The 25,325-nt window shown below is 49.0% G+C and overlaps 2 protein-coding genes across 5 annotated transcripts in view; one reads left to right on the top strand and one right to left on the bottom strand.

Annotated features, from left to right (window-relative positions):
* Positions 1–703: 703 nt before the first annotated feature.
* On the bottom strand, positions 704–14,388 carry CAV3 (caveolin 3). Its single transcript, XM_084766764.1, has 2 exons — positions 14,007–14,388; positions 704–1,480 (listed from the first exon to the last, which is right to left on the bottom strand). The coding sequence occupies exons 1-2, from the start codon at positions 14,118–14,120 to the stop codon at positions 1,139–1,141; spliced, it is 456 nt and encodes a 151-aa protein (XP_084622890.1). The 5' UTR covers positions 14,121–14,388; the 3' UTR covers positions 704–1,138.
* Positions 6,199–25,325, top strand: part of SSUH2 (ssu-2 homolog) — a 257,314-nt gene continuing 238,187 nt past the window's right edge. For all 4 annotated transcript variants that reach the window (XM_084766759.1, XM_084766760.1, XM_084766755.1 and 1 more), the window contains exon 1: positions 6,199–6,451. In XM_084766759.1, the coding sequence (XP_084622885.1) occupies positions 6,352–6,451 (100 nt within the window). In that variant the 5' untranslated portion in view covers positions 6,199–6,351. The remainder of the gene's footprint in view (positions 6,452–25,325) is intronic.

Raw genomic sequence — 25,325 nt, forward strand, 5'->3', positions numbered from 1 at the left:
AAGGGACCATATTCCCTAGTGGGAATGTGAGGAAAGCAGTCCGAGAACTGGGTTGCTAAGGTTTGCTGTGTGCTTATGCTCTGCTCTAGGGGAGACGGAGAGGTATTGCAAGCTCATTTTTTTTACTACTTCCACAGCTAGCCCAGATATATACACCCTGGGCCTCAGGCACTCATGATGTCTGCTAGGGCTGATGGTGCTCACAAGCTGCTTGGCAAGGCCAGGTATGTTCTGGGCTCAGTGTTTTCTGAGCCAGAAGGGAGATTCCATGAGGTTTGAGGTCGGGGCCTATCCTCAGCTGTGCCTGGTGATGCTCACCTGGCCTCAGTACTCCTCAGCTGCCTCAGGGGCAGCAGAAGTTGTTAGAAACCAATCTCCTCAGGCCAGGTGTGGTGGTGCAGGCCTTTAATCCCAGCACTCAGGAGGCAGAGGCAGGCGGATTGTTGTGAGTTCGAGGCCAGCCTGGTCTACAAAGCGAGTCCAGGACAGCCAAGGCTATCACAGAGAAACCCTGTCTCAAAAAACCAAAACAAACAAACAAACAAAAAAACAATCTCCTCATATGGGAGACCCTATCTATGCCCAGCAAACAAGCAGAACCCTAAAGAAAACAAAGCTTAGTGCTAGTTTGCAATTTTCCCAGAGGACCAACTGAATGTTTGCATTTCAGAAGCAGAAAAGGACTTGCGACCACCTTACAGACACAAACAAAGCATGGCGTTTCCCGGTGCAGCCGAAACCCTTTATTGTAGTGCCCTCCTCATCCCGCAGTCACGGCTTGCTCTCCTTAGCATGAGGATACGGGCCACCCCTCTCGGGGACTGGTGCTGGTTTGTGCTATTACAGTACATGTGAACGAAAAGCCTTGCGGTAGCTGCCTCTTAACAAACCCTCCCCTTGGGCAGGGTCACAGGGGATCGTGGTGGGCTGCGCAGAGTGAGGGTGCCTGCGTTTCCATACTGGGCTGCCTTCCTTTTCCTTCTGGCTCCCCTGTACCATGCGTTCCCGTCGTGAGGTAAGATTTAGAGGAAACCCCCCAAAAGAATGAGCTCTCCAGCAGCTCAGTGAAGCAGAGCCTTGGTGCTCACCCGGGCCCTACGCCCCATGCCCAGCCTTCCCCATTAGCCCAGCCTGGCTTTTAGCCTTCCCTCCGCAGCGCCACCTTGATGTTGCTGCAGACCTGGCCCAAGGCAGTGAAGAGCGGGTTGCAGAAGGTGCGGATGCACAGTGAGTAGATGTGGCTGATGCACTGGATCTCGATCAGGTAGCTCTTAATGCAGGGCACCACGGCCCAGATGTGGCAGAAGGAGATACAGGCGAACAGGAAACCCCAGAGCAGGGCCAGTGGCACACCCAACAGCGTGGAGAGCAGGCGGTAGCACCAGTACTTGGAGACGGTGAACGTGGTGAAGCTCACCTTCCACACACCGTCGAAGCTGTAGGTGCCCTCAGGCTCTGCGATCACGTCTTCAAAGTCCACCTGCAGAAGCCAGAAAGGGACAGGTCAGCGCACAGCACGTGTGGGCTTTCCTTGTGTTTGCTTCCATACCCGCATCAGAAACCCTGGGGGCGTGGGGCAGTCGGGTGAGGCCAGGGAGATGGTTTAGCAGCTAAGAGCGCTTGTTGCTCTTGCAGAAGGCCTTAGTGCTTGCTTCCTAGCACCCACATAGTGGCTACAATCGCTCATAACTCTAGTTCCCGTGGGACCTGACACCCTCTTTTGAATTCCATGGGCCCCAGGCATTCGCATGGTGCATATATGTACATGTAGGCAAAACATTCATACACATTAGCAAAATAAAACTAAAGATTAAAAAAAAGAAGAAGAAGAAGAAGAATGAAAGAAACCCTGGGGTTGTCTGCTGAGCATCAGTGGGTCTTGGAGTCTGGGACTGGATCTCTAGTGAGTGTCCAGTGTGGGTGACAATGTTGTTTCCTTAACCTGCTGACTTGCCACATACAATAGCCACAAGGACCTCTGAAGCCTGTTCGGCCTCTTCATTCCATGCACGGTGAGAGCACACCCGGAAGTTGAAGAGCTTGTTTAACACTGCAGTGCTGGAGTCGCAGGGCCTGCTATAGTTTGCATCTGCAGTGTTCCTCAAAGGCCCGTGCATCAGAGATTAGCACTGCTAGGAGATGGTGGAACCCTAAAGCGGTGGGATTTAGAGGAAGGAAGCGAGGGCATTTGAAATGTGCTGTGCAGAGGACGCTGGGACCCTGCCTCCTCCGTTCTCACTCCCTGGCCGTCAGGAACAGTTAGGTTCCACCATGTGTTCTGGCCAGGATGTACTCGCCTTACCAGGGCCCGAGAGCAGCCAGTTGACCTGGATTGCACCTCCACAGCTGTGAGCTACAATAAACCTGTTGTTTCTTTCTTTCTTTCTTTCTTTCTTTCTTTCTTTCTTTCTTTTTACTATGCTGTTTATTTCAGGTGTTTGTTATAGAGGTGGAAAGATGACACTGCTGTCCTGGCTAGGTTTTTTTTGTTGTTGTTGTTGATGATGATGTTGTTGTTGATGATGATGTTGTTAACTTGACACAAGATAGAGTCATTTGGGAAGAGGGAAGCTCTATTGAAAAAATTTCCCCACCAGATTGGCCTGTGGGCAAGCCTGCTGTGTCTTTTTTTTTTTTTTAAGTTAGTGATTGATATAGGTGGGCCATCCCTGAGCAGGCAGTGCCCGGGGTGGATAAGAAAGCAGGCAGAGCAAGCCTGTAAGCAATGTTCCTTCATGGCCTCTGCTCTGCTTCAGTCCTGCCTCCAGGTTCCTCCTGCCCTGCTTGACTTCCTGCCCTGACTTCCTTCAGTGTTGAACTGTGAACTGACAATTGCATGCTGAAATAGACCCTTTCCTCCACAGTTTGCTTTAGCCATGGTGTTTTATTATGGCAACACAAACCCTAAGACTGATCCTCTCTCTCTCTCTCTCTCTCCCTCTCTCCCTTTCTCTCTCTCACTTTTTTTGATCCTGAAGAAGTTGGGCAGCAGGAGCTAAAATGAAGCCCAGTTGGTAGAGCATTGTTCTAGCATACACAAAGCCCTGGCTTCAATCTTTAGAGCCACACAGATTAGGCACGGTGGCACATGCCTGTAATCCCAGACCTTGAGAGCCGGAGGCAAGAGGATCAGGAGTTCAAGGTCAACCTCAACTGTATAGAGTGTTAAAGAGCAGCTTGGGTATATGAGTCCTTGTCTCAAATTAAAAACAAAAACAAAACAAAAAAGAAGTTGGATGGTCGTATTTATCCTGCAGAGACTTAGAGATTACTTGCCGACATGTCACAAGCTTTGGTCCTCATGAACCTAATGTAGACAGCATCCTTCCAGCTGGGGATGTTTTAAGCTGGGGATGGGGGATGGGGGGTGGGGGATGGGTACTTATAAGGGGCATTTAACTCTGACTATGGAGCTAGGACCTTCCAGGGGGAAGCCGGTGTCTGAAGGCAACCAGGCGGGGAGAGGGGTGTAGGCTGGAAAGAGCATCTTGGCTGAAGGAACTGAAACTGCTAGAAGCCAGTGGGCTGTAGTGTGGCATGCAGGAGATACAGGTGCTTCCCGAAGGCTGATGAGAGCACAGAGCGATGTGATGCTGGAGAGGGGAGGGAGGGAGGGAGACTTCAGCACTGTGGGTCCTTCTATGGTGGTGGGAGGTACTCAGCTAGAGCTGGGTTTTGTACGGGCTTGGTTAGTTATTGCAGCTGGGAAGCAGGAGCTTTCAGGGTGAGAACGGATGCAGGGGTCAGTAAGAACTTGGTGACACCCAATTTGGAGTAGTAGCTGTGAGTTGGAAAGATGCATGGGCCTGTTGCTATACCCCAGCCCAGAACTGCATCGTCACCTCTGGCTTATGTGGAACAGAAACGCAGAGTATTTCTCCAGGCATCTCCCAAAGTCTAGAATCCTAGGAGGAGCTAGGCTGGGGGGCCCTTCCAACCTAACCTGGGTTCAGTCACCACCCCACCTCTCAGGGAGGGACCCCGTCTATGGAAATGTTTTTCACCTCAGAGGTCTTCCCAACCCCTTCCTGAGAAATCTCACGGGGTAGCTTGTAGAGAGACCCACATGGCCTCAGGAACTCTGGCAACAAAGAGGCATTTGAGCAGAGACTTGCTTCTCTGCCTTTGTCCCACTTGGCTCCTCTTCACTGCCATCCTTACGCAGCCTGTTCTGAGCCTGCCTCCCTTTCATGTGGCAGTCCTCAGCAGAGGAGTGGAGGGATCCCTGCTCACAGGCTTCCCATTGCTCCTCACAGTACTGGGGAGCATAGAGGACCAGGGGTGGGGGCAGCTCTAATCCAGGCATCCCAACGAACCCAGTGTCTTCCTACTGCCCCAGCTCGGGTCAGATCCCAAGGTACATGCTAGCTGTGCTGCAGCCCTCAAGGAGAGTGACCACTCCCAGTGAGAGCTGGCCCTTGGTAGGCAGAAAAACTTATTCCAAGACAGAGTCACAGTTCTTTATCTTTACATCCACCCAGATCTGAGGGTCATTAATCACTGTGGCCCAGACTGCCCCTTTAATCCAGCAGCTTCCTCCATTTGACACACATTTCCTGTTTGTGCCTTGCTCTAAAGTCACTGCTGGGCTTTGGACCCTTATTGCTGCTGATTGGCTGGATAACCCAAGCAGGTTATTGAGCTTTTCCGGGTTGTACTTTCCTTGACCTGTTTTGTAAGGGTTGTCAAAAGATTAAATGAACCGAGACATGCAAAAACTCAAGAGTTCTGGATGGCACATAATGGCTGGGTGAGGAATGGCTGCTGGAGTTTGGATCTAAAATGTCCTCTAAGGGAACAAGTGCTAAAGTGTTGGTCCCCAGGGAGGCACTACCGGGAGACCAAAGAGGGTTGTTAGACCATGGGCGGTGTGCCCTTAAAGAGAACTTTGTCCCTTCCTCTTCCTCTTTCACTTCCCTGCCATGAGGTGAATGGTTTTCTCCAACATGTGTTTCAGCCATGATAATGGGGAGAGGGAGAGAGAGAGAGAGTTTGAAGGATCTGTGAGGAGTTAGGGAAGGGGAAACTGTAATCAAAATATATTGTTTGTCAGGGCTAACATTTATTATTGGTATAAAGAGCAGAGATCATTTTTTCTTCCATTGACTTTTGATTCATGTATGTCCCCGAACCTATCCATTCATCTGCCCATGTATTTATTCATCCTCTTTTCCATCACTCATAGATTCATCTAATAATTTATTATCCATCCATTTGTCTGACCACCTTCCTACCTATCCATTCCCTCTTCTACCTATTTACCAACCCATCTACTCATCCTTATCCACAGACCACCTATTCTCGTTTTCATCCATTTATCTGTCTGCCTATTATCTAGCTATCATCTATTTATCACCTGTTCATCTAACCATGCATTTTACTGTTCATTCTCCTATCTTCTACCCATCTACCCACTCCCTTATCTGCATCTTCTCATTCTTCTGTCTACCCACGTGTCTATCCATGTATGCCCACCTGCCTAGCCTCCTTTCCTCTCGTCTAGCCATGGCTCATCTGTCCATCCACGGGAACAAATACTTATTGAGCACCCAGTGCTCAGTACTCAATACCTGCCACATAGTAGGCGCTCATTAACAACAAGGACTTGTTCAAATGTTCTTAAGTTCCAATAAACTATGTCTTGGAAGTTTTGCTGACATTTCAGATAGAAGACTTCTCCATCTGACCTCCTCACACCATGTCAACCTCTCGTTGGCAGCTGACAATGGATGGAATGCTTTCTCTCCTGGTCTGTTTGTAGTCCTTGTCCCTTCCACGAAAGAGTTCTATGTTACGTTTTTAATCACCAGCGTCTTCTCAGAAACCATTGGCACCCACACTTGAGACCTATTTCCAGGGATCATCTTTGGAGGCTGAACGTGTGGTAACTGGTTTCTTTTCTTTGAAGCGGCTACATGTTATTAGAGGGCTGTACTGTGCTGGGGGGAGGGCAGCTGCTCCCCTAAATTGAATCTGAGACCTGAGGGCACTCTGGTCGCTAGTGCTGGTTTGGAGGGCCATTCATAAAGCCATTCATAAGAGTCACTCATTAGATCTAGGTGGCCATGCCAGTGTATCAGGCACACCGTGAAGTCATTTCTTATTTCCTTCCTAGCAGTGGGAGGGAGAAGAAGTTTCCTTGGAGGGTTAGGGCTGAGGCGGCTCGGGGCCAACTATGGAGCTGGAGGGTGGGGAGGGAAGGCCGGTGCTCTTTCAAGCCTGTATCTTCTTCTCTGACGTAGTTATTTTTGGAGCAGCAAGAAAGCCATTTGGTTAATTGGCACAGGCCTGCATAGCCCCTGCAGTCACTGAGAGGGTTGGGAAGGCGCAGGGGCACTGGGCTGCCTAAGAATGACTGGGAGGACGGCCGGCCTCTACCCCCATCAAAAATCTGCCTCTACCCAGAATTCAACACGACTCAGTCTTTGGTCATGCAGGGTCGATGAATCAGGTAAGGTATTTAGAAGCCGGGGTTGGGGGACTAGGGGACTGGGAGCTTGGGGGGCTGGGAGGCTAGGAGGCTGGGGGGCTGGGGGGCTGAGGGCTGGGGGGCTGGGAGGCTAGGAGGCTGGGGGGCTGGGGGCTGGAGGGCTGGGGGGGCTGAGGGGCTGGGGGGCTGGGGGATTAGGGAGTTAGGGTCCTGAGAGGCTGGGTGTATGTGGAGGTGGCGGTGGTGCTGGGCTTCCAGCTTCCACTTGGCCTTTAAGTTACTTTGTGATGCAATGTGCTGCGCTTTTCCTCTCTGAGTCTAGATATTTGTTGTGTTGAACTCTACAAAGAATGGCTAGAGACGCGGTCTTCAGCACAGCTTCAGCTTTGGACGGGAGCAAGTAGCTTAGCATAGCTGGGTCCTGGTTTCCTGGCCTGCTGTCTTGCTGTGTAAAGGGTGGGCTGTTCAGTTGCAGAAGGCCAGTGCAAAGCTGAGTTGGTGTTAGAAATAGTCATCGAGATTTGATGCAGTAATTTTGTGACTACTGAATAATTACATTAATGGGCATTTATACTACATACTCGCTTTTTATTTCATTTCTCTGATAATTAATTTTTACTACGTATTACAAAAGCATTGCTGGAATATGACTGGGATGGTCACAGACTGGTCCTTACCTACACAGTCTGAAAAGCACTAATGTATAAAATTACAATGAGATGATAGCTGCAAAAATAGTTTTAAAACATGGATGAGATTTGCTTCTTTTGTTAGAAATGGTATTAGAAGATTTCTGTATGGTCTGGGGTGACCATGGTAACACTCACAATGCATTTGGGCCCTGTAGATCATCTCTGCCCATGCATCTTTTTAAAAAAATTATTTTTTTTCATTGGCATTGCTTTTCTGCCTGCATGTACATCTGTGTGAGGGTCTCAGATACCCTGAAACTGGACTCACAGACAGTTGTGAACCTCTAACTGTGCTGGGATTTAAACCTGGGTACTTTGGGAGAACAGCCAGTGCTCTTAACTGCTGAGCCATCTCTCCAGCCCTCCCATTCATCTTATACTAGTCATTTCATAGGGTGTATAAGGACAAGCAGAAGGTGACTCAAGTCAGACAGATGGCAAAGCTTGTGCCTGCATCTCCTCTGCATGTTTCTTACCCAGGGTCACCCTGGGGTCACCCCATTGGCCAGGTGCCTTGTCCAGCACTGCTCCAGGGATGAACCTAACCGAGGCCGTACAGGAATGGAGAAAAGACAAACACAGATAGACAAAGCAGAAATCTGGGATCAGATGGATTTGGCTCTCTGGTGGAGAAACTGCAGCACCCTGGAAGCTCGGCTATTAGTATAAAGAGTCGATCAGAGAGGCAGCGTTATTGTATACAGCTGAACAAGGAGGCAGGGCTTATGGAATAGCATTAAATCAAGGAGTCAGGTGTGGCTAATCTTGTAGGAGCAGTCTCTGCAGGTGAAACATCTTCAGGCTATAAACATGCAGGGGAAGAAAGCTACGTGGACATTTTCTCCATGCGTTACCAACCTCAGAGAAGGAAAGGTTTGCCATTTACCTCTGGCCCTCACGTCCTGGGGAGGAGACTTTGCCATTACTCCACGAAGCTCTGGAGCCTTGGCATGACTGTGTCTATGTCAACAGCATTCACTCAGGATTTCACCCACTCCACTCCAGGCTTTCTCCACTCCCCATAGCCAGGTACCCAAGCAGGAGCAGGCTCTCAGAACACAGCACAGCTATTACCAGTAGCTTGGGCTGAGAGTATCTGACAGGGCTACCTGGAAAACCCTTGCTGGAGCACAAGAAGACTTGGGTTTGTGTAAAGGACCAGGGAAGAGACCAAAACAGGGCCACAGGAAGTAAGAATGGAACCTGCTAGCAGGGCCCACTGTCCTCCCAGTCTGTTTTGGCATCTAGCCTGTTGCTGGCTTCTTCCTGACATCTCACTTGCCCCCTCAGCTAGTGCCTTTGGTGAGGATAGTGCAGGTAGGGATGGGAGTGATGGAAAGGCCTTGGCTGGAGTACTAGACTGTGTACTGGCCTTTGGCTTTTGGCTAGCAAGTGTCCCTAGATAACCTTAAATGAGTCACACCTTTTTGTATCTATGCCCATGGGTAGTCTTGCCCCATCTCAAGTCTGAGCTTGCCATGTGACTCAATTTAACCACCAGAATGTGACAGAGAGCACACTGGTCCAGCTCCAGCCTAAGCACCAGGAAATTCTGGCACCTTCTGCTTTGGGGACTCCTGAGACATAGTTTTGTGAAGTTTACTTTTGTACCTAGCTCTAGAGACCAGTGGTACTAAGTGTGTGTTGCAATCTGCTCTTCTAAAAACAGTCCTGAAACAGATAGAGACCCAGCCATCCCAGCATCCCAACTACGTGCTGTCCCATCTCTAGCTGTTTCCTAGAATAGCAGAGAACCTTCGTGAATGTTCCAGCTCAGAAGAGTCCCCAAATGATGTCAGCCCTAGGCTACCATCTGACTGAAGCTGCGGGGGACATCCCTAGATAGAGTAGAACTGCCCAGCCAGCTCCACAAAGCCGTAGAGCTGATGGGGGTGATGGATTGCACCACCACTGATTACTGATTAAAAAGGGTTTCACCAGGGAAAGCATCCTGGTTCCCAGGCTCATTTTCTAGAGGCTGGCAGGCTTGATTGCTGATGGCACAAGACATACTCTTACCTTGGTTGCATAAAGACTTCTGATGGCAGCATGCAGGGAGCTCCATTTTAGCAAACTAAACCACTAAAAGGAGACCATATTTTGAATGGTGTAGACAAACATAGTATCTGTAGCACCAAGTAAGAAAACCTCTATATGACTTCCATATGGCCTTGTGTATGTTCATGTGTATGCATATGAATGTATGTGGGTGCGCATGCATATGTGTATGCATGTACATGCATGTGCACATGCATGGTGTGTATGAGTGTGTATGTGTGTGCGTGTATATGCAGATGCCTGGTGTGTGTGTGTGTGTGTGTGTGTGTGTGTGTGTGTACACATGCATGGAGGCCAGAGGCCAACACTGAATCTTACTCAGTGCTTCGCCACATTATATCCCTGAGGCCATTTCTCACCAAGCCTGGAACTCACGGTCTGCTAGTCTGGCTTGACTGCAAGACTCAGGGATATTTTATCTCCTCTAGGCCCAGTGCTGGAGTTACAGGCACACACAAGCCCTGCTTGGGTTTTTATGTGGGTTCTGGGGGAACGAACTTAAGTCCTGGGAGAACCATTTCCCCAGGGCCCATGTAGCCATTTTGAGAAGAAATTTACAGAGGGAAGTGCACTTACAGGAAGGAACTGCCAGTGAGGATTGCACGAACTGTGCTGCAGCCTCAACCTACCCTTCCTGCTTTCTCAACCCTTCCTCATTGGATGCCTCGGTATCCTCCAGCGGCCAGAGCAGTAGAGCGGTTCTATTTGTGGTACCAACTCTGACTAGCTGGTGGGGCTTGGTTTCCTGGAAAGGCACCGCGATCCATTACTAATGCCTGCCGTGCACACAGGCAAGGATGGCAACAGCACCTCCCTCACGTCCACCAGCTGCGTCCAGTATTCTTCCCAGAGCTGCGAAAAGCCTCCATATCATTGCTCATTTCACTTCCTCTTCTCAGAATGCCTGTTCCTCATTTAACATTCTTCTCGTGTTAAAAAGCGTACCTTGGGTATCATTTTGCCATAAGGATCGCTCTTGATTTTCCCAGGCACAAGTTACTCTACTTCCCTGACCTTCCAGGTCACTTCCTCTGACACCAGCCTATGACATTTGGCATCTTCCCCCCCCCCCCCTCCGCCCCGGGCAGGGCTTGGATTCTTCCCAAGGAGAAGCATTGGGTCAGTTTTCCTACTGCACAGCAGTGGGGCACAGCTCCACCAAAGCTGGGAGCCGGACTTTGAGGGAAGTGATGGACTGCTGGCTTCTCTCAATGCTTTCTCAGCCTTAGCTGACAAGCAGAAGGTACCACCAGAAGGAGGAAGGTGTTTTTGCGGCAGATGTGGATTGGCTGCGGGCGTAGAATTCGTGGACTGAGAGGAGTTCTGACATATTTACCCGCTTCCCCTTCTTGAGGGGCTGATTTGAGGCAACCAAGGAAGGGAGAGCTGAGGTTGCCGCTTCAGGACACAGTGCCCATGTGGGATCCAGGGAGGGAGGGACTTGGAGTCAGCCATGAGCCTTCTCAGAAATGACTCCAGTGACTGGGGGGTAGGCTGGGGTTTCTAGGTATGCTTGGGGGAGGGGTGCTGGAGTCTCTACAACCAGAGTCTTCAGGAGGTGCCCTTGTGTGGGGCCCATGTACCAGTAAGCTCAGAGTCCCAGAGCCTGGAATGTAGTGTGCACATAGCTCTCACCAGATCCTCTAGGCAGCATGGCGCCTGGCACGCAGTAGGTTCTTAGTGACATGCACGGGTTCTCAGTGACTAGTGGCAGGATGGGTGGGGAAGGGATGAGGTACCCTCGTCGTCACAGTTCCTCAGCTGTCACCTCTCATGACTTCCACTCAGCCAGGGCCCTGACCTGAGCATGAGAGACTAGTTCAAGTCGAGTGGGTGTACAGTTTCCATTTTCACAGTGACTCATTTTTCAGCCTGAGTTCAAGGGCAGCACCAGTAGTAAGGACCTGCCAGTGCCGGGGCTTCCAGTTGTCCATCTGTCTCCTTTCCCTCTTGGGTTTTACTATGTGAAATCTATAGCTGATTGTTATGGGGATTATAGATCTCTGAGTGTCGTAGTGGGTGCCAGAAAGGGGGACTGCGGCTGGTGCTTCCTGGACTCTATCTCTGCTGTCCATCCTAGCCCATGAGGACCCAGAGGCCACTTAGTATGCTGTTGTAGTTTCTGTTCCTTCACCTTGGCTCCTGTCTTCTCTCTGTCCCAACCTCTCACCTGCCTCATTCTTCTGTCTTGTTTTTCCCTTGTGATGATAGAAACTTAAGCAGTAGAAGGCTCTCCTGTTCTGAGAGCCTGCCCTCCCCACCCGCAGCCAGGCAGCCCTCTCCTTCAGCCAGTCAGCTCGGCTCTCTGAAACTGCGTGGCATTTATCTCCCAATGTTATGCCTGTTCTGCATTTCTAAATATTTCATTTCTAGATCATTAAAAATGAAGGAAAGGAAATGCCAGACCACTTCCCAAAGCAGACAATGTCCAAACAATGTCAGTTAATTTCCGCTGGATAAAATTAATTGTGCACCTTTTATTTAGTCTTTGGGAGCTATTTGTATGGGGATCAGGGCTGCCTCCGAGAATTGACAGAAAGCTGGGTATCTATGCTGCATTCTTTTCTGCTTGCTTTGGATCATGGTCTGGGAATGGAGCCCGATACAAGCTCCCTCTTGGCTTAGTCTTAGAATGTATCGGTTCCCTCTGCACTTGTTATCCATCATAGCTGCCCCAAGAAACTGCTTCCCCGTGCTTCCCATCCTCATCCTTAGTGGTCCACCACGGACTCCAGAGGGCTCAGCTTTCCTTCCTGGGAGTGGGGACTATGCTAGACACCTTCAGTCCACACAAGACATTTCTGTTGCCCAGAGCTGTCTGAGGTTCATTTACCTGATGAAGGTAAATGGCACTGGTGTAATGTCACAGAGGAAACGAGGCTCAGACACTTAGGTGACATCGCCAATGTCTTTACTTTTGGGGAGGAGTCTGGAGTTGAAACCAGGTAGTTCAGCTGAACCACTCTATGGAAACCATGACTACTACACCTTTTAAAGTCAGGAAATTTGCTCTGTAAGAATCCCATGGAGTTCCACCTCCACCATTAGTGGCTTATGTAAATTTAACACACAATAGTGTGAGCTATTAGAGAGGTCATACCCAGAGAAGGGGGCACAGGAGTGTGGAGCAGTGGGCTACCTGGAGGAGTCAGGGAAGGCTTTCTGGAGGTGACATTGGGTGGTGGTCTGAGTTGGGTAGAGTGAAGGCAAATACTTCTGCCCAAGAGACAGGGCTATGCTCTGGGGGGTGGGCTGGCATGGAGAGTCACTAGGCAGAACAAACAGGTGGCACTAGCTTGTGTTGGGTGTGAGCGAGTACAGGGGAGGTTGAGTTTTAGCCACATAGGATGGCAGCTCTGGGTGTGCCTTAGAATGGGCCCTTGGTTGTGTTGCTAAAGTCTGTGGCTCATATGACCCCCCCAGACCTCTAAATCCTGTGCCATAATAATCACGATATAAAAAGAGACAAGGCTTCACTGGTGGAAAACTTGAGAATGTCCGGCACAATTTGAGCTTGTGAATCAGTTTTCAACATTAAATTTTACAAACCAAATATGGAACATGTATTTCTGTGGAAAATCTGGAGTCCACACTGAGGTGTGTCTTTAGTATAAGACACACAACGTTCTAAAAACAGATGTGCATCCTTTTATGCAGCTTAGATATTGAAATGCTACAATTCTGGGTGTAGAGATAAGTAAAAACATAAAAATTTATTTCTTTTAAAAATGTGTGTGCGTGTGTGTGTATACGTGCCTATGCCATGGTGCGTGCGTGGATGGCAGAGGGCTTCTAGGAGTCTGTTCTCTCCTACTACAAAGGCTCTGGGATTGAACTCAGGTCATCAGATTTGGCAGGGGCATCATTACCCACTGAGCCATTGCAAAATGCCAGGTGTGGTGGCACACACCTTTAATCCCAGCACTCCAGAAGCAAAGGCAAGTAGATCGCTGTGAGTTCGAGGCCAGCATGGTCTACTAAGCAAGTAAAGGACCGCCAAGGCTAACACAGAGAAACTCTGTCTTGAAAAAACAAACAAACAAACAAAAACAAAAACAAAAACAAAAAGAACCCTACACATGCAAAACTAAGCCATGGTGACTGTGGTGCAGGAAGAGCACAGTCCTGACAGTAGTGTACAGGGCAGAGCAACTGATATGGAGTGACTGCAGTACCGTGGATGGTTTTACAACTGGCAGGGTGACTGTGCAAGGGTCACACTGCACCTGGAGTTCTACGGGCAGCTCTGGCCTGTGATCCAGTACTTAGGCAGGATGCCCAGCCCTTTGGGGACCCAAGGCTGGTGACTTGAGTGTTCCTTTCTAGGTGCCTGATGAGAGGCCTTTGCCTGGTCCTGGCCACCAGGCCTCAGGTTAGGCAGGGATCTGGAGGCACGGCCTATAGGGCCCAGGGTGACAGAGGAACAAGCACTAGACACTGCTATAGGACATCCAGTGTCTCTTGGAGGGGCCACGGATGAAGCTGCCCTCAGATTAACCCCAAGCCCACTGTGGAGACAGCCTAAGTGCCGCTGGCACGACAGCACAACCGACTTGGCCCAGATTCTGAATCTTCCTAGCCATTCCTCCTGGGCCTGGGGCCAGAGCCAAAGGCAGGCACTTGGAGCTACTAGGAAGAAGGCATTTTGGGTGTCTTCCCCTCAATCCCATCATGCATATGGCTACTGTTTTTTTTTTTTTCTTCCTGCTTTGCTAAGGCCTGTACAGTTTTGCTGGGGTTTGAAGAAGACAGTATCCCGCGGACTTTGCGGAGGCTGCCCTCAGGTGTGTGAGGACCATGATGCCCTGCTTGGGCACCGAGCCTACCTTCACAATGTCCTCATTGATGTTCTTCGGGTCGCGGTTCACCAAGTCTATCTCCTTGCAGTGAATGTCCTTGATGATCCGTGCCTCCAGATCTGTGTGCTCTTCGGACATCATCGTGAGGCAGGGGCACCTTCGGGAGGAGATCCGAGCCCTGTGGCCGGTGCCGTTGACAGTCGTGGGGCAGAAAGACCAAGCTTAGGGTCTTCAGACTGCTGCCCGTGCCGGCTAAATAGGCCCCACCCAGCATGCCGGCTGACAGCTGTCCTGCATAACTTCAGCCGGCCTCTAGCTAAAGCTGCCCGTGGCATGCCTCCAAGCTAAAATTAAGACTGGATGGCAGAGCGCTCCTTAAAGGGGGCTGTGCAGGCCGTTGGCCTCACGCGAGAGGAGACCTGGCACTCCCTGCCAGCCACCAGGGCCTGGCCTTCCCGGTACTCTGCGGAGGCGGAGGCGGGCTGAGCAACCCCCTTGGAGTCCCTGGAATTTGCCACCGAGTACTCACGCTCCTCCCAAGAGCAGCTGCCCAAGAAGGGAGGTGGGCTCAGTCCCAGCTCTGTATTTTGCTAGCTGCTGAGTGACCTTGGCACATGTTCCTTCTCTGGGCTACCACGACCCTCTCAGTGAGTAGGGATACTGTAAGGACCAGATAATCATCATCAAGATTCCTCCCGCCCTGGAGGAGAGGGGGACTGGCTTTGTGGGAGGTTCTATTGGGAGAACTGGCAATGTCTGGTATATGCTCACTACATTAGTGACTGGCTGTTGGGGTTAGTTACCATGCATTTGTTGTTTAGTTATTAAAATTTTTGAAATTACATTTTATTTATGTGTGTGTGTGTATGTGTGTGTGTGTGTATGTGTATGTTTAAGTGAGCAGTCCACAGCATACATGTGGAGGCAGACGACAACCTGAAGGAATCTGTTCTCGCCTTCTGCCATGTGGGTCCCGGGATTCGAACTAAGATCATCAGGCTTGCTGGCAGGCACCTTTACTTGCTGAGCCGTCTCACCAGACACAATGTTTCCTCACCCAGGGGCTGGACTCAGGTCCTCACGCTTCCGCAACAAGCACTATATAGACCGAGCCATAACCCCACTTCTGGTCCATCTCGATTGTCAGGTTAGCAGAACTGAGACACCTAGGGGACTGGGAGTGCACACCTCTGGAGCTGCCTGTGAGGGTGTTTTCTACAGATGAATCCACAGACGGCTTCAAAATTGGAGTGGACGGTCTGGAGCTGTTAGAAGTGGAAGAAGTGAGTCACCGGAAGCTGTGTGCCTTTGAAGGGCATACCCTGTCCTGGCCACTTCCTTTACTCGTCCCAGCTTCCTGTCTCTTATGGTGCGAGTTACTTTGCTCTGCCATGACGGATTTGCCATGGACGGGGAGATGCGTTTTTCTCACCCCCACACCCACAACGATCTTGCTCTTCTGTGCTCTGGAAGGAAGAATTTACTCCAGGGCACAGGTAGGGGCAATGAGCAGTCAAGGTTTATTTTTAGCACCCTAAGTGCTGGAAAGCTAAGTGCACCCTGCAGAGACGCAGGGGGCCTGCCTCTAGTGTCTGGGCTTGTACGTTGTGTCCTACCATTCCTCCACATCCTGCTTAGCCCTGGAGTGCTTACCCACAATTCAACCTGTTACAGGGAAACTGGAAATATGTATAGAGATGTAAGTGCCTGTAGAGTGGAGAAAGGCCATCGGTTTCTTTTGCGTGCTCCTTGGGAGAAGATTTGAAAGCCGGCTGAACCTGCCTGAGGTCGGCTTTGTTGCGGACCCAGTTACACATCTTTCCTTTATCTTCCCCACAGCGTTCCTGCCATTTGTAGCAGGCGTTTTCACCACAGCATCTGTTTTAAATATAACAGACTAACTACAGCGAGCTCAAGTTAACCTTTCCTACCCAAAGCTGTCTGTGTTCACAATGACACAGAGGAGAGTAACACCTTGGCCTTGCTCTTTCCTGCCTTGGATTAGTCTGCAGTCCCCGCCCCCCAAAAGAAGGGAAATCAATGGACTACAGGGTGGGGTGGGCTTGGCGATGAGACAGGAAGAGGAAAACACTGGTGTGTGTGTGGGGGGGGGCGTTGCTTCATTCTCCATGTGTCAGCCAGGGCCAGGTTGCCACCTTCACATGGCCCCAGTTCAAGCCTTCAGAATATCCACAGGCTGTCTATACACCACGGGGTGCCCCTTTCAGACACTCTCTCAGCTTTCTTAGGCCATCTTACAATGTGGCCGTCTTTATGAAGGATGGCAATTTCGAATCCTGGAGGCCAAGGTCCGTGAGTTTGCTCACCTCGCCACCTACACATTCGTTCAGGATGTAAGAGCTGGGGACAAAGTAATGGGTCAAGTTTTGTCCAAGCCTCAAAGGCCTGAGTTAGGACAGGTGAGTGGAAAGGGATGTGCTCTTCTTCTGCAGTGTGGCAAATGAGACAAGATACAGTTTATAGATAAGCCCACAGGAGGTGCCGTTTTCCTTGCTGCCCCCAGGGAAGTCTTCCTGGGAGGTGGCTGTAGGGTTTGCCGTAGGAGTCTATCACCAAAAAACCTTTAAATAGAACACTCTCCACAGTAGAGTGGAGAGTGGGATATGACTTTCTCACATACTCTGGTGCCTCACCTTTGACCATGTCCCCTGGAGGGGGAGACCTGGTGGCACTCAGAGGAAGGACAGAAGGTTACCAAGAAGAGACTTGATACCCTATGAACATATACAGGGGGAGGTAATCCCCCTCAGGAACAGTCATAGAGGAGGGGAATAAGGGGAAAATGGGAGGGAGGGAAGAATGGGAGGATACAAGGGATGGGATAACCATTGAGATGTAACAAGAATAAATTAATAAAGTAAAAAAAAAAAATAGAACAACCATGGCTTCAGAGGGGTGTGAACAGGCATGCTGAGAAGCATGGGGTGGCTAGATAACAGCGTGTCTGGGGCTGGGGTGGGTGGGTGACAGGAGATAGGAGCAGGCTGTAGCCTCAGTGTGAAGCATCCCAGGTGTCATTCAGAAGAGGGCACATTTCTATCTAGAGGTGGATTATGAATTTTATCTAGAGGTGGACTGGCTATGATGAAGCAGCCCCTGCAAAGGCCTATGGGTAGAGGTCCAGTCCCCATCTCTGTTGAGAGATGTTAGATCACGAGGGTTCTAGCTCTGTCAATGGGTTCATCCCTTGATGAATTTATGAGCTACTGGGATGTGGGGCTTGGTTAGAGGAAGCAGGCTACAAGGGGCATGCTTTTGAAAGGTACATTCCATCCCATAGCCTAACCTCTGACTTTCTGCTTCCTGGCTTCCATGAGGTAAGTAAGCAGTGGTGCTCCGCTGAGCTCTTCTGCCCAGATGCTCTGTCTTGTTAAATGCAGGCCCAGAAGCAATGTAGTCAAGTGACCACAGCTTGAAACTAAATGAGTCAGAATAAGTCTTTCCCCTCTTAGAATGGTCCCCTCTGGCATTTTGTCACCACATTGAAAAATGACCAATTGAAAGTGTTGGGAAACCACTAATGGCATTGTGGTGGCAGAGGATTGGCATTGTGGTGGCCGAGGATCATCATCATCAGGCTTGTGTGTGAGGAAGGTCACTAGTGGCCACACGTAGGGTAGATGGGAAATGGGTGACGTTTTAGGTAAGAGAACTGATCAGAAAGCTGGAGGGGGCGGGGGGGGGATGTAACTCAGTTGTTAGAAACCCTGGGCCGCATCCCCATCACTGCGTTAAGTCTGGGCATGGTGGCTTAGCCTGCAATCCCAGCACTTAGGAGGAGGAGGGTGGAGACATGAGTATCAGGAGTTCAGTGTTATCTTTGCTATGCAGGAAAAAAAAATTGAGTTTAATCTGGGTCACATGAGATTCTGTTTCAAAAAGATAAAGAAAATAATAAAGCTGGAGGCAGCAAGGCTCGGTCTACAGTAATATAGTAATATAGTATTCTACTAACATAGATGCAGAAATCACGTGCCTTCAGCAATATAGGGATATCATCCCCTCCCCCACCACTTTACCGCAGTAGGTAATTTCAGACTGCTTTGGCCGCCTCATGACCAGACATCTGAATTGCTATTATTTTGTTTTGCTCATCCCAAAGCTACCTCACAGGCATAGGTGGACACTTTCCCTCCAGCCATCTCATCTGAGTCTGGATAAGAAGAAATGGCAAGGAGGGGAGGGTCGAGGGAAAGCAGTCATCAGTGGAGTTAGTCCCCTTAGAAGTTTTACTAGAAGCTCCGTTCAACAGTTTTCATTTGTTTCTGTGTCTGTCATTGGCGCCCCCTCTTGGCCGCACAGGATGGAATTGTAGGTTTGTAGTTTACCACATTGGTTACTTGCCTAAAGACGACTGTTAGGTAACTGAAAGAGCTCTGCCTATGTCCCTTAGGAGCTACTGGGGTCTCGTTCATGCACCTGCATAGGCCCCCCAAAATCTTCAGTCCCAGGAACATACATTCTGCAGAGGGATTGGAACAAAGAGGGAATGCTGTGGCTTAGCTTTGTGTGAACTGTGGCAGTGATCTGAGCGTGGCTTGGCCTATATCCTCTATATTATTGGTGAAAGCAACAGGGTTTACCAGCTGTGGACTGATGCATCCAAAACCGTGAGCCAAAACATGCCTTTCTTCTCTCCAGGTCAATGACCTCAGGGTAGTTTGTTGTAGTAGTGGAAAACCGACTGATACAGACATAATAAGATGATTATAGACATGGGTGGAGATCGCCTTTTCCAAGGGTGGTTGTAGAGTAATCCTCATACTAGGAGGTGCCTGTTTCAAGGCCTATGAGGCTGGAGTTATTTTTAGAGAATAAAGGTTTTTGTTTTTCCTTGGATCTTTAAAACTGGGCAAAGGGCTTTTATGTCTTCCCTACCCAGCTTTGAAGTCTGTATTTCAAAGAGTAATCACAATATGTTAGAGCTGAAGAAACCCAGCTTTCCAATTATGTAGATAAAGAAACTGAAGTCCCTAAAGGCTTGGCCGGTGGAGGGAAAAACTGCCATGTCCTTGGGTCACTGTCCCCAAGCTCACTGGTGCCATGACTACATGAATGTCCTTCCTTCCTACTATCAGAGCAACTGAAAAGGCTTGAATCATTTTCCAAATAAGACAAGGAAGTCTAGAGGTAGAAGTGATTGGGTCAGACTAGGCTTGGAGCTTTGTTCACGTTCCACACTTGACTGCCATCTTGGGTATCAACACCATTTGTAAGGAGAGTGAGTGCAGTGGAGGTGGAGCTTGAAACATGTCTTGGGAGAGACAAGGCAGTTTGGGCCTGGAAAAGGGATGGCTAAAAGGGAGGGACCAAAGAGCTTTAGTCAAGTCACTGAATGTTTACACGTATATCCATCCAACCCATGACACAAGGTCACATGTGGCCCAGGAAAGCTATGAATGTAGACAAATCTAGACTTAATTAAAACCTCATGAGATTGTTTTGTAGGAATTTCTTTTATAACCTGATTGCACAGTTCCTAAGCATGAGCTTTCTAGAGGTCAGTGTCACATCTCAGTGTCCAAAGGTTGGATGTAACTGGAAGATGTGATGTGTTTGGGGACCGCCATTGGTAGACTTTGAGTTGACTAAGCCCAGTGCTTGACACCCATCAGGCTGCTGGACAGTGACAGCTGGGAGGTGTTGTCAAGGAACAAAGAACTTCCTCCAGACACACAGTGGGCTGCTTGGGGAAAAGGGAGCCTACCTTGGCCAGAGGCATAAAGACAATGAACTGAGGGAGGGCCCAGGCAAGAAAAGAAGAGGGATATGTGAGCTGTTGGGTCAGTTAGCAAAGGTTTCAGGAAGACTGATTACGTAATTTGCCAAGTCCATATCACGACAAAAATGCAGAGCCCCTGTGAAAGAAGAATCAAAAACATAAAGATGGTTAAACTGACCTTGAGGCCCTCACAGCTTGTGGCTGGTAGCATTTAGTCTGCAGAAGGAAAGCAGACCTTTCAGGTGGGAAGTGGACTGGGCCAACATCCCTAAAGCTTGGCCTCTAGTGGCTTACATCAGTCAGGGAGACAGGTCTCAAAGGTTCCATAACCTTCCCAGATATTGCCACCAGCTAGGGGACCAAGCATTCCGATACATGAGTCAGTAAAGGACACTTCATCCCAACGATGACAAGGCATCCTCTAAGCACATGGCCCTGTAGTTGTCCACTTAGAAAACTGGGTCTCGCGAGGCTCTGCTGGCCCATGTCTTAAAAGGCTGGTACTAAAATGAGTCTCATTAGTGCCAACCTGTTCGGGTTACTTACGCCATTAATGATAAAAATTGCTCATGGATCCTCTACCTCCCATCTGGGGGAGGGTCACTCTCTGTGTTAGTCACTTTTCTTGTAGCTGTGACAAAATGCAGCTTCCAAGAAATGACTTAAGGAAGGGAGGACGGGCTTACTGTGACTCACCGTGTGAGGTGGCGGTCCACCTTGGCAGGGAAGCATGGCAGCGGGAATGGGAGGCAGCTGGCCACATGTGTCCACAGTCAGGATGCGGAGAGAGGAGATCGGTGGTGGTGCTCAACTAAGTTTCTCCTTTTGACCTTCACTTGTGGGATGGAGTGACCTACATTAAGATTGATCTTCCCACCTCAGGCAATCCACTCTAGAAAGCCCTTCTCAGGCACACCAGACCCTTTTCTCCTAGGTGATTCTAGCTCCCGTTGGGTTGGTAATCAGGGTTAACTGGCACACTCACACTCTTCCTGCACCCGCTGTCTCCATGAGATCTCTTCATCCTCTTCCTCTCCGTTCACCCCTGTGAGCAGATGCCACAGTAGGAGAGACTGTCTTTTGCCTTGTTGTGGCAGAAGCCACTCATCGAGCAGAACCTCTTTTTAGCTTCAAGGACCGACTGTGAAACAGCCTGTTCAGAAAGCACCATGCTGCGGGGAGGGCTGTGCGGGAGAGCTTGCTGTCGTCTCTCAGATAGAGACTAGCCTCCATCGTCAAGTAGGTAGGAGAGCAGTGGCATTCAGCATGTCTGTGCACAAGGAGATGAAACTGAGAAAGGGGTCTGTGGATTTCTTGGAAAACCACAGTGGCTGACCTAGGACCCACTAATGTCCCAAGACTGTCTACCCGGTTATCCCCTACTCTGGCCTGTCGGAAGCCTCATGCTCTTGTCGTGAGGGGTGAGGACAGCAGGGAAAAGCTGCCTATCTCTTCTCCTGTCTGTCTATTCAGATCCCCCAAAGGATCTTAGGTTCTGCTTTAAAAAACCGGCATCAGTTTCATTCATCCAGAAGGGGCAGGCCCTACGACGATGCCGGGAGTCCCACAGCCCAGAGCATCACCATTCATACAGCGTTCCTTGTTCTGAGCCTGGAAGGAACTCCTCTGTGTGGAGGAAAATATTCCCAGGGCCATACTCTCCTTCAGCTTACTTTGACTCCACGCTGGTATTTGTTCTCAGCTCTGTGGGTGAGAAACCAAATGAATAATGCATGGTTTCACCAAGTAATGGGACCGCGGAGATAACTCTGTGCAGTGCTTGTCTACCGTGGATGAGGCCATTGGGTCCATTACCGGGACTACATAAGCTGGGTGTGCTGGTGCCCGACTGCAATTCCAGCACCCAGGAGGTGAGGGCAGGAGGGTCAAGGGTTAAAGGTCATCTTCTTTGAGATACTGTCTCAAAAAGAAAGAACAAAAGAGGAAAAAAGAATCAACATAGATTTCCTGGATGTGATTTAGAGCAAGCCCTGAGCATAAAATGGTGGAAATGTGGACCCCAGCTTGGCAGGGAGAGAGAGAGAAGGAGAGAGAGAGAGAGAGAGAGAGAGAGAGAGAGAGAGAGAGAGAGAGAGAGAGAGAGAGAGAGAGAGCGCCCGGGTATACTGTATTACAGAGAGGTGCAGTCCTTGGAAGGTGCCACAGGATTCAGGCAGACATGGCTCCTCCTTGGGGAACCTCATTACCTTTTCCCCCTAGTAAAGAAAAGGATTGGATCAAGGTCCTTATGCCCAAGCCCTCTACCCCGAGCTCTAGCCCCAGCCCTCTTTTCGCTTCCTTCAGGACAGGGTCTCACTAAGCTGTTCAGGCTGGCTTTGACCTCCCTCTGCAGTCTAGGCAGGCCTTGACCTTGTGATGTCCCTGCTTCAGCCTCCTGAGCACATGGATTGGTTGCCTCACAGTCCTGTAGGGAATAGGAGGGCTTCAGAGGAACTGCAAGATCTCTGAAGAAAGCTCTGAAGTCCCAGTGAGCCGGTGGGAGGCTGCCTTCCCTCGGCATTGGGCACTAGCTTCTTGGGCTTTTGGCAATGAGTGGGGGAGAACAAGAGAGAAGGAAGGAACAGGTCATGTGCTTCCCAGGGTGTCTTTGTTCCCTAGGCTTTGTAAGGAAGACAGGAGCAATGGTGTGTTAGGGCCTGGAGCCTCAAACCCCAGTACCTCTGAAGGAGGTCTTATTGGAAAAGATAATTTTTTACATTAGAGCAGCCAACAGTGTGGGTTCTAGTCCAAAATGACTAGTATCTAGAAATAATGCTTTTATTAATTCTTTGAGACTAGCAGCCATGCATACAATGTATGATCATATTCCTTACTCATACCTACACTTCTCTTCATAATTCCTCCAAGAACTCTTTCCTGACCTTTCACCTTTTCCCAACTTTCTGTCCTCTTTTTTTTGTTTTTAATCCACTAAGTCTAATTTGTGGTGTCCATATGCTTGTGGGTGTGGGCCATGCACTAGAGTATGATTGACCAACAAGGGACCACACTCTTTTTAAACATTTTTAAAAGTATTTTTCTTTTTTATATATACATTTATATTACTGCACACATATATAATAAACTACATAAAGCAAGAAGAACCACAAAACAATCAGGAATTATAAAAGCATTACATTCATAATGTTTTGGCTATTTTAATTTGGCAACCTTGAAGAAAACATCTTTCCTATCTTGGTGAGCCTAAACTTCTGAATGTAAATCAGTATCTATCATATCGCATCTCTATCAGCTTAAAACATCTATCTAGATCTAAACACATCTTAACCCCTAAACAACTAAGCTTAATTGTAAAACTAAACTATCTGGTCTTCAACCCCATCTGAGACTTGAGAAGGAATAAAAATCAATTACCTGAGTAAACTGGAAGTGCAGGTTAGCAGCTTCCCAAATGAGAAGTTGACAGAGACAGTTTGCGGCCTGAACAGTCACCCAAAACTCTCTATAACATTGGAGCATCATCTTCAGCCTTCTGGCTCAGTGTATCTGACAGACATATTTATGAGGCAGGAATTATTGAGGACTTGCTTTCTCTGTCTTGGCAGAGTTTGGCTGTCGACTCTGTCTGCATCCAAGCTTGCCTTTTTTTTTTTTTTTTAGGCAGAACACACTCTTAATCAAAATCGACTCTTCCTTCCCCAGAAGCCGTCAACTGCCCATAGCTCCTGAGCTAGAGGTGCGGGTTCAGGAGCCCCTCCCCCCTTCTATCCTGGAAAACTGACTGACTTGATATTGTACATATATTATGTAATGTGACTCAGCTGCTGTGAGCTCCTGTGTGCAGTGGACTTCGACACCAAGCAGGCATGCGCAGAGACCTTTATGTGAGTGTTAGAATTTTATTGTCACAAACCATGGAGTTTCCAGTAATAGGGAGTGGGAGCCCCCTCCCTGGCACCTTCAAAGGCATCATGGCTCTGTTTACACTTTACCTCAATCTTCACAACTCCTTAACTATGAGGTGCTGAATGTCTGTTCTGGGGCCTCCAAGCCCTAAAGTGAGGGTGTCAGCAAGCCAGCACTGCCTTGGGAGTCTAGGCAGGAATCAGTGTTCTTGCGTCTTGGCAGCCTTTCTGTCATCAATGTACCTTAGCTCCAGATCAAGGGCTGTGAGCCAGATGCTTGCCACCTCTCTGTCCTTCCTGATCTTGCCCAGATCCACTGCTGTGGTGTCTAAGGCTTCTCAGGCTTCTTGCCTGTTGGCCTGTGAGCATCTAGCTTCTCCTCACTCATGGCTTCTGGACCTGGAGGGATTTCCAAGCTTCTCTAAGGGCAGCTTTCCCAGACAGTCATGACACTGCTCACCTCAGCCAAGCAGAGCCTGTTGGTCTCTGTCTCTCTGTCTCTTTCTCTGTCTCTCTGTCTCTCTCTGTCTCTCTGTCTGTCTGTCTCTCTGTCTCTGTCTTTCTCTCTCTCTTTTCCTATATGATATAATGAATGGATGAAGAGGGTCTTTCCAACTTCCAGAGCTGTATGAGTCAAAAAAAGGTGGGTAACAGGGAGCTCACCTGCAGAGTGTAGAGTCCTGTGGCATTAGACCTTGAGGGCTTGGGTTTCTGAGAGAATCTTGACCTGGAACTTCAGTCCTGCTACCTGTGAAACAGGGTGTCTAGCGGCAGGAATGGATTGAGATCTATGCAGGCTTATATCAGCCATAAAGGCCAGTGAAGGAAGCAAACCAGGTCTTGAAAAGCCTGGCCTTGATGGAACTCACTTTTGATAGACCTGGAGCCAAAACCCCTCTCTTGTCTTCTGATTTGAGGAAAGCTGGTGGGGGTGCTCAGCCTAAACAGGGAGCAACAGTGAGTGGTGGGGGATGTGGGGCCCATTGGACGTGCAGGCTTAGAGGTGCTGATGGGCTCAACCTGAGAGGGTGAGAGGTTGGGTGGTACCATGTAGACTGTGGAGCACCCCAGAGTCCAGGCCACACATTAGGTCAGGCATTAGTCAGGGTTATCTAGAAGAAAATAAATTATAAAATTAATCTACTATCTATCTATCTATCTATCTATCTATCTATCTATCTATAATGTATCTATTTCTATATAAACCTACCTATCTAGCTAAATAAAATGAAATAAACAAATAAATAGAGTTTATTAGAATGGCTTATAGGAGGCTATGGTCCAGCTAATCCAGCAATGGCTGTCCACAAACAGAAGGTCCAAGAATTTCGTAGTTGTTCAGTCCATGAGGCTGATTGCCTCATCTGGTCTTAAGTATATTCCAGAATTTCAAAGAAATAAGCTTTAAGGCCAGTGAAGGAATGGACTTGCCAACAAGAGCAAGAGCAAGCAGGCCAAGAGAGCAAGCTTTCTTCTTCCAGGTGTGGCCCAGATTAAAGTTGAGTCTTCTCACCTCAAAAGATCTGGGTTAAAGGTGTATCTTCCCACCTCAACATACCTGCAGTAAAAGTAGGTCTTCCTGCTTCAAATGGTTTGATTAAAAAAAAAAATCCCTTACAGATGTATCCAGCTGCTTGGGTTTTAATTAATTCCAGATGTAGTCAAGCTGGCAGCCAAGAATATCCACTACAGTCAGTTACAACAGAATGCCTGGGTGAGAACTCAAGCATTAGTAGC

The sequence above is a fragment of the Acomys minous genome (genome assembly GCF_964271855.1).
Source record: "Acomys minous genome assembly, chromosome: 17".
NCBI lineage: Eukaryota > Metazoa > Chordata > Mammalia > Rodentia > Muridae > Acomys > Acomys minous.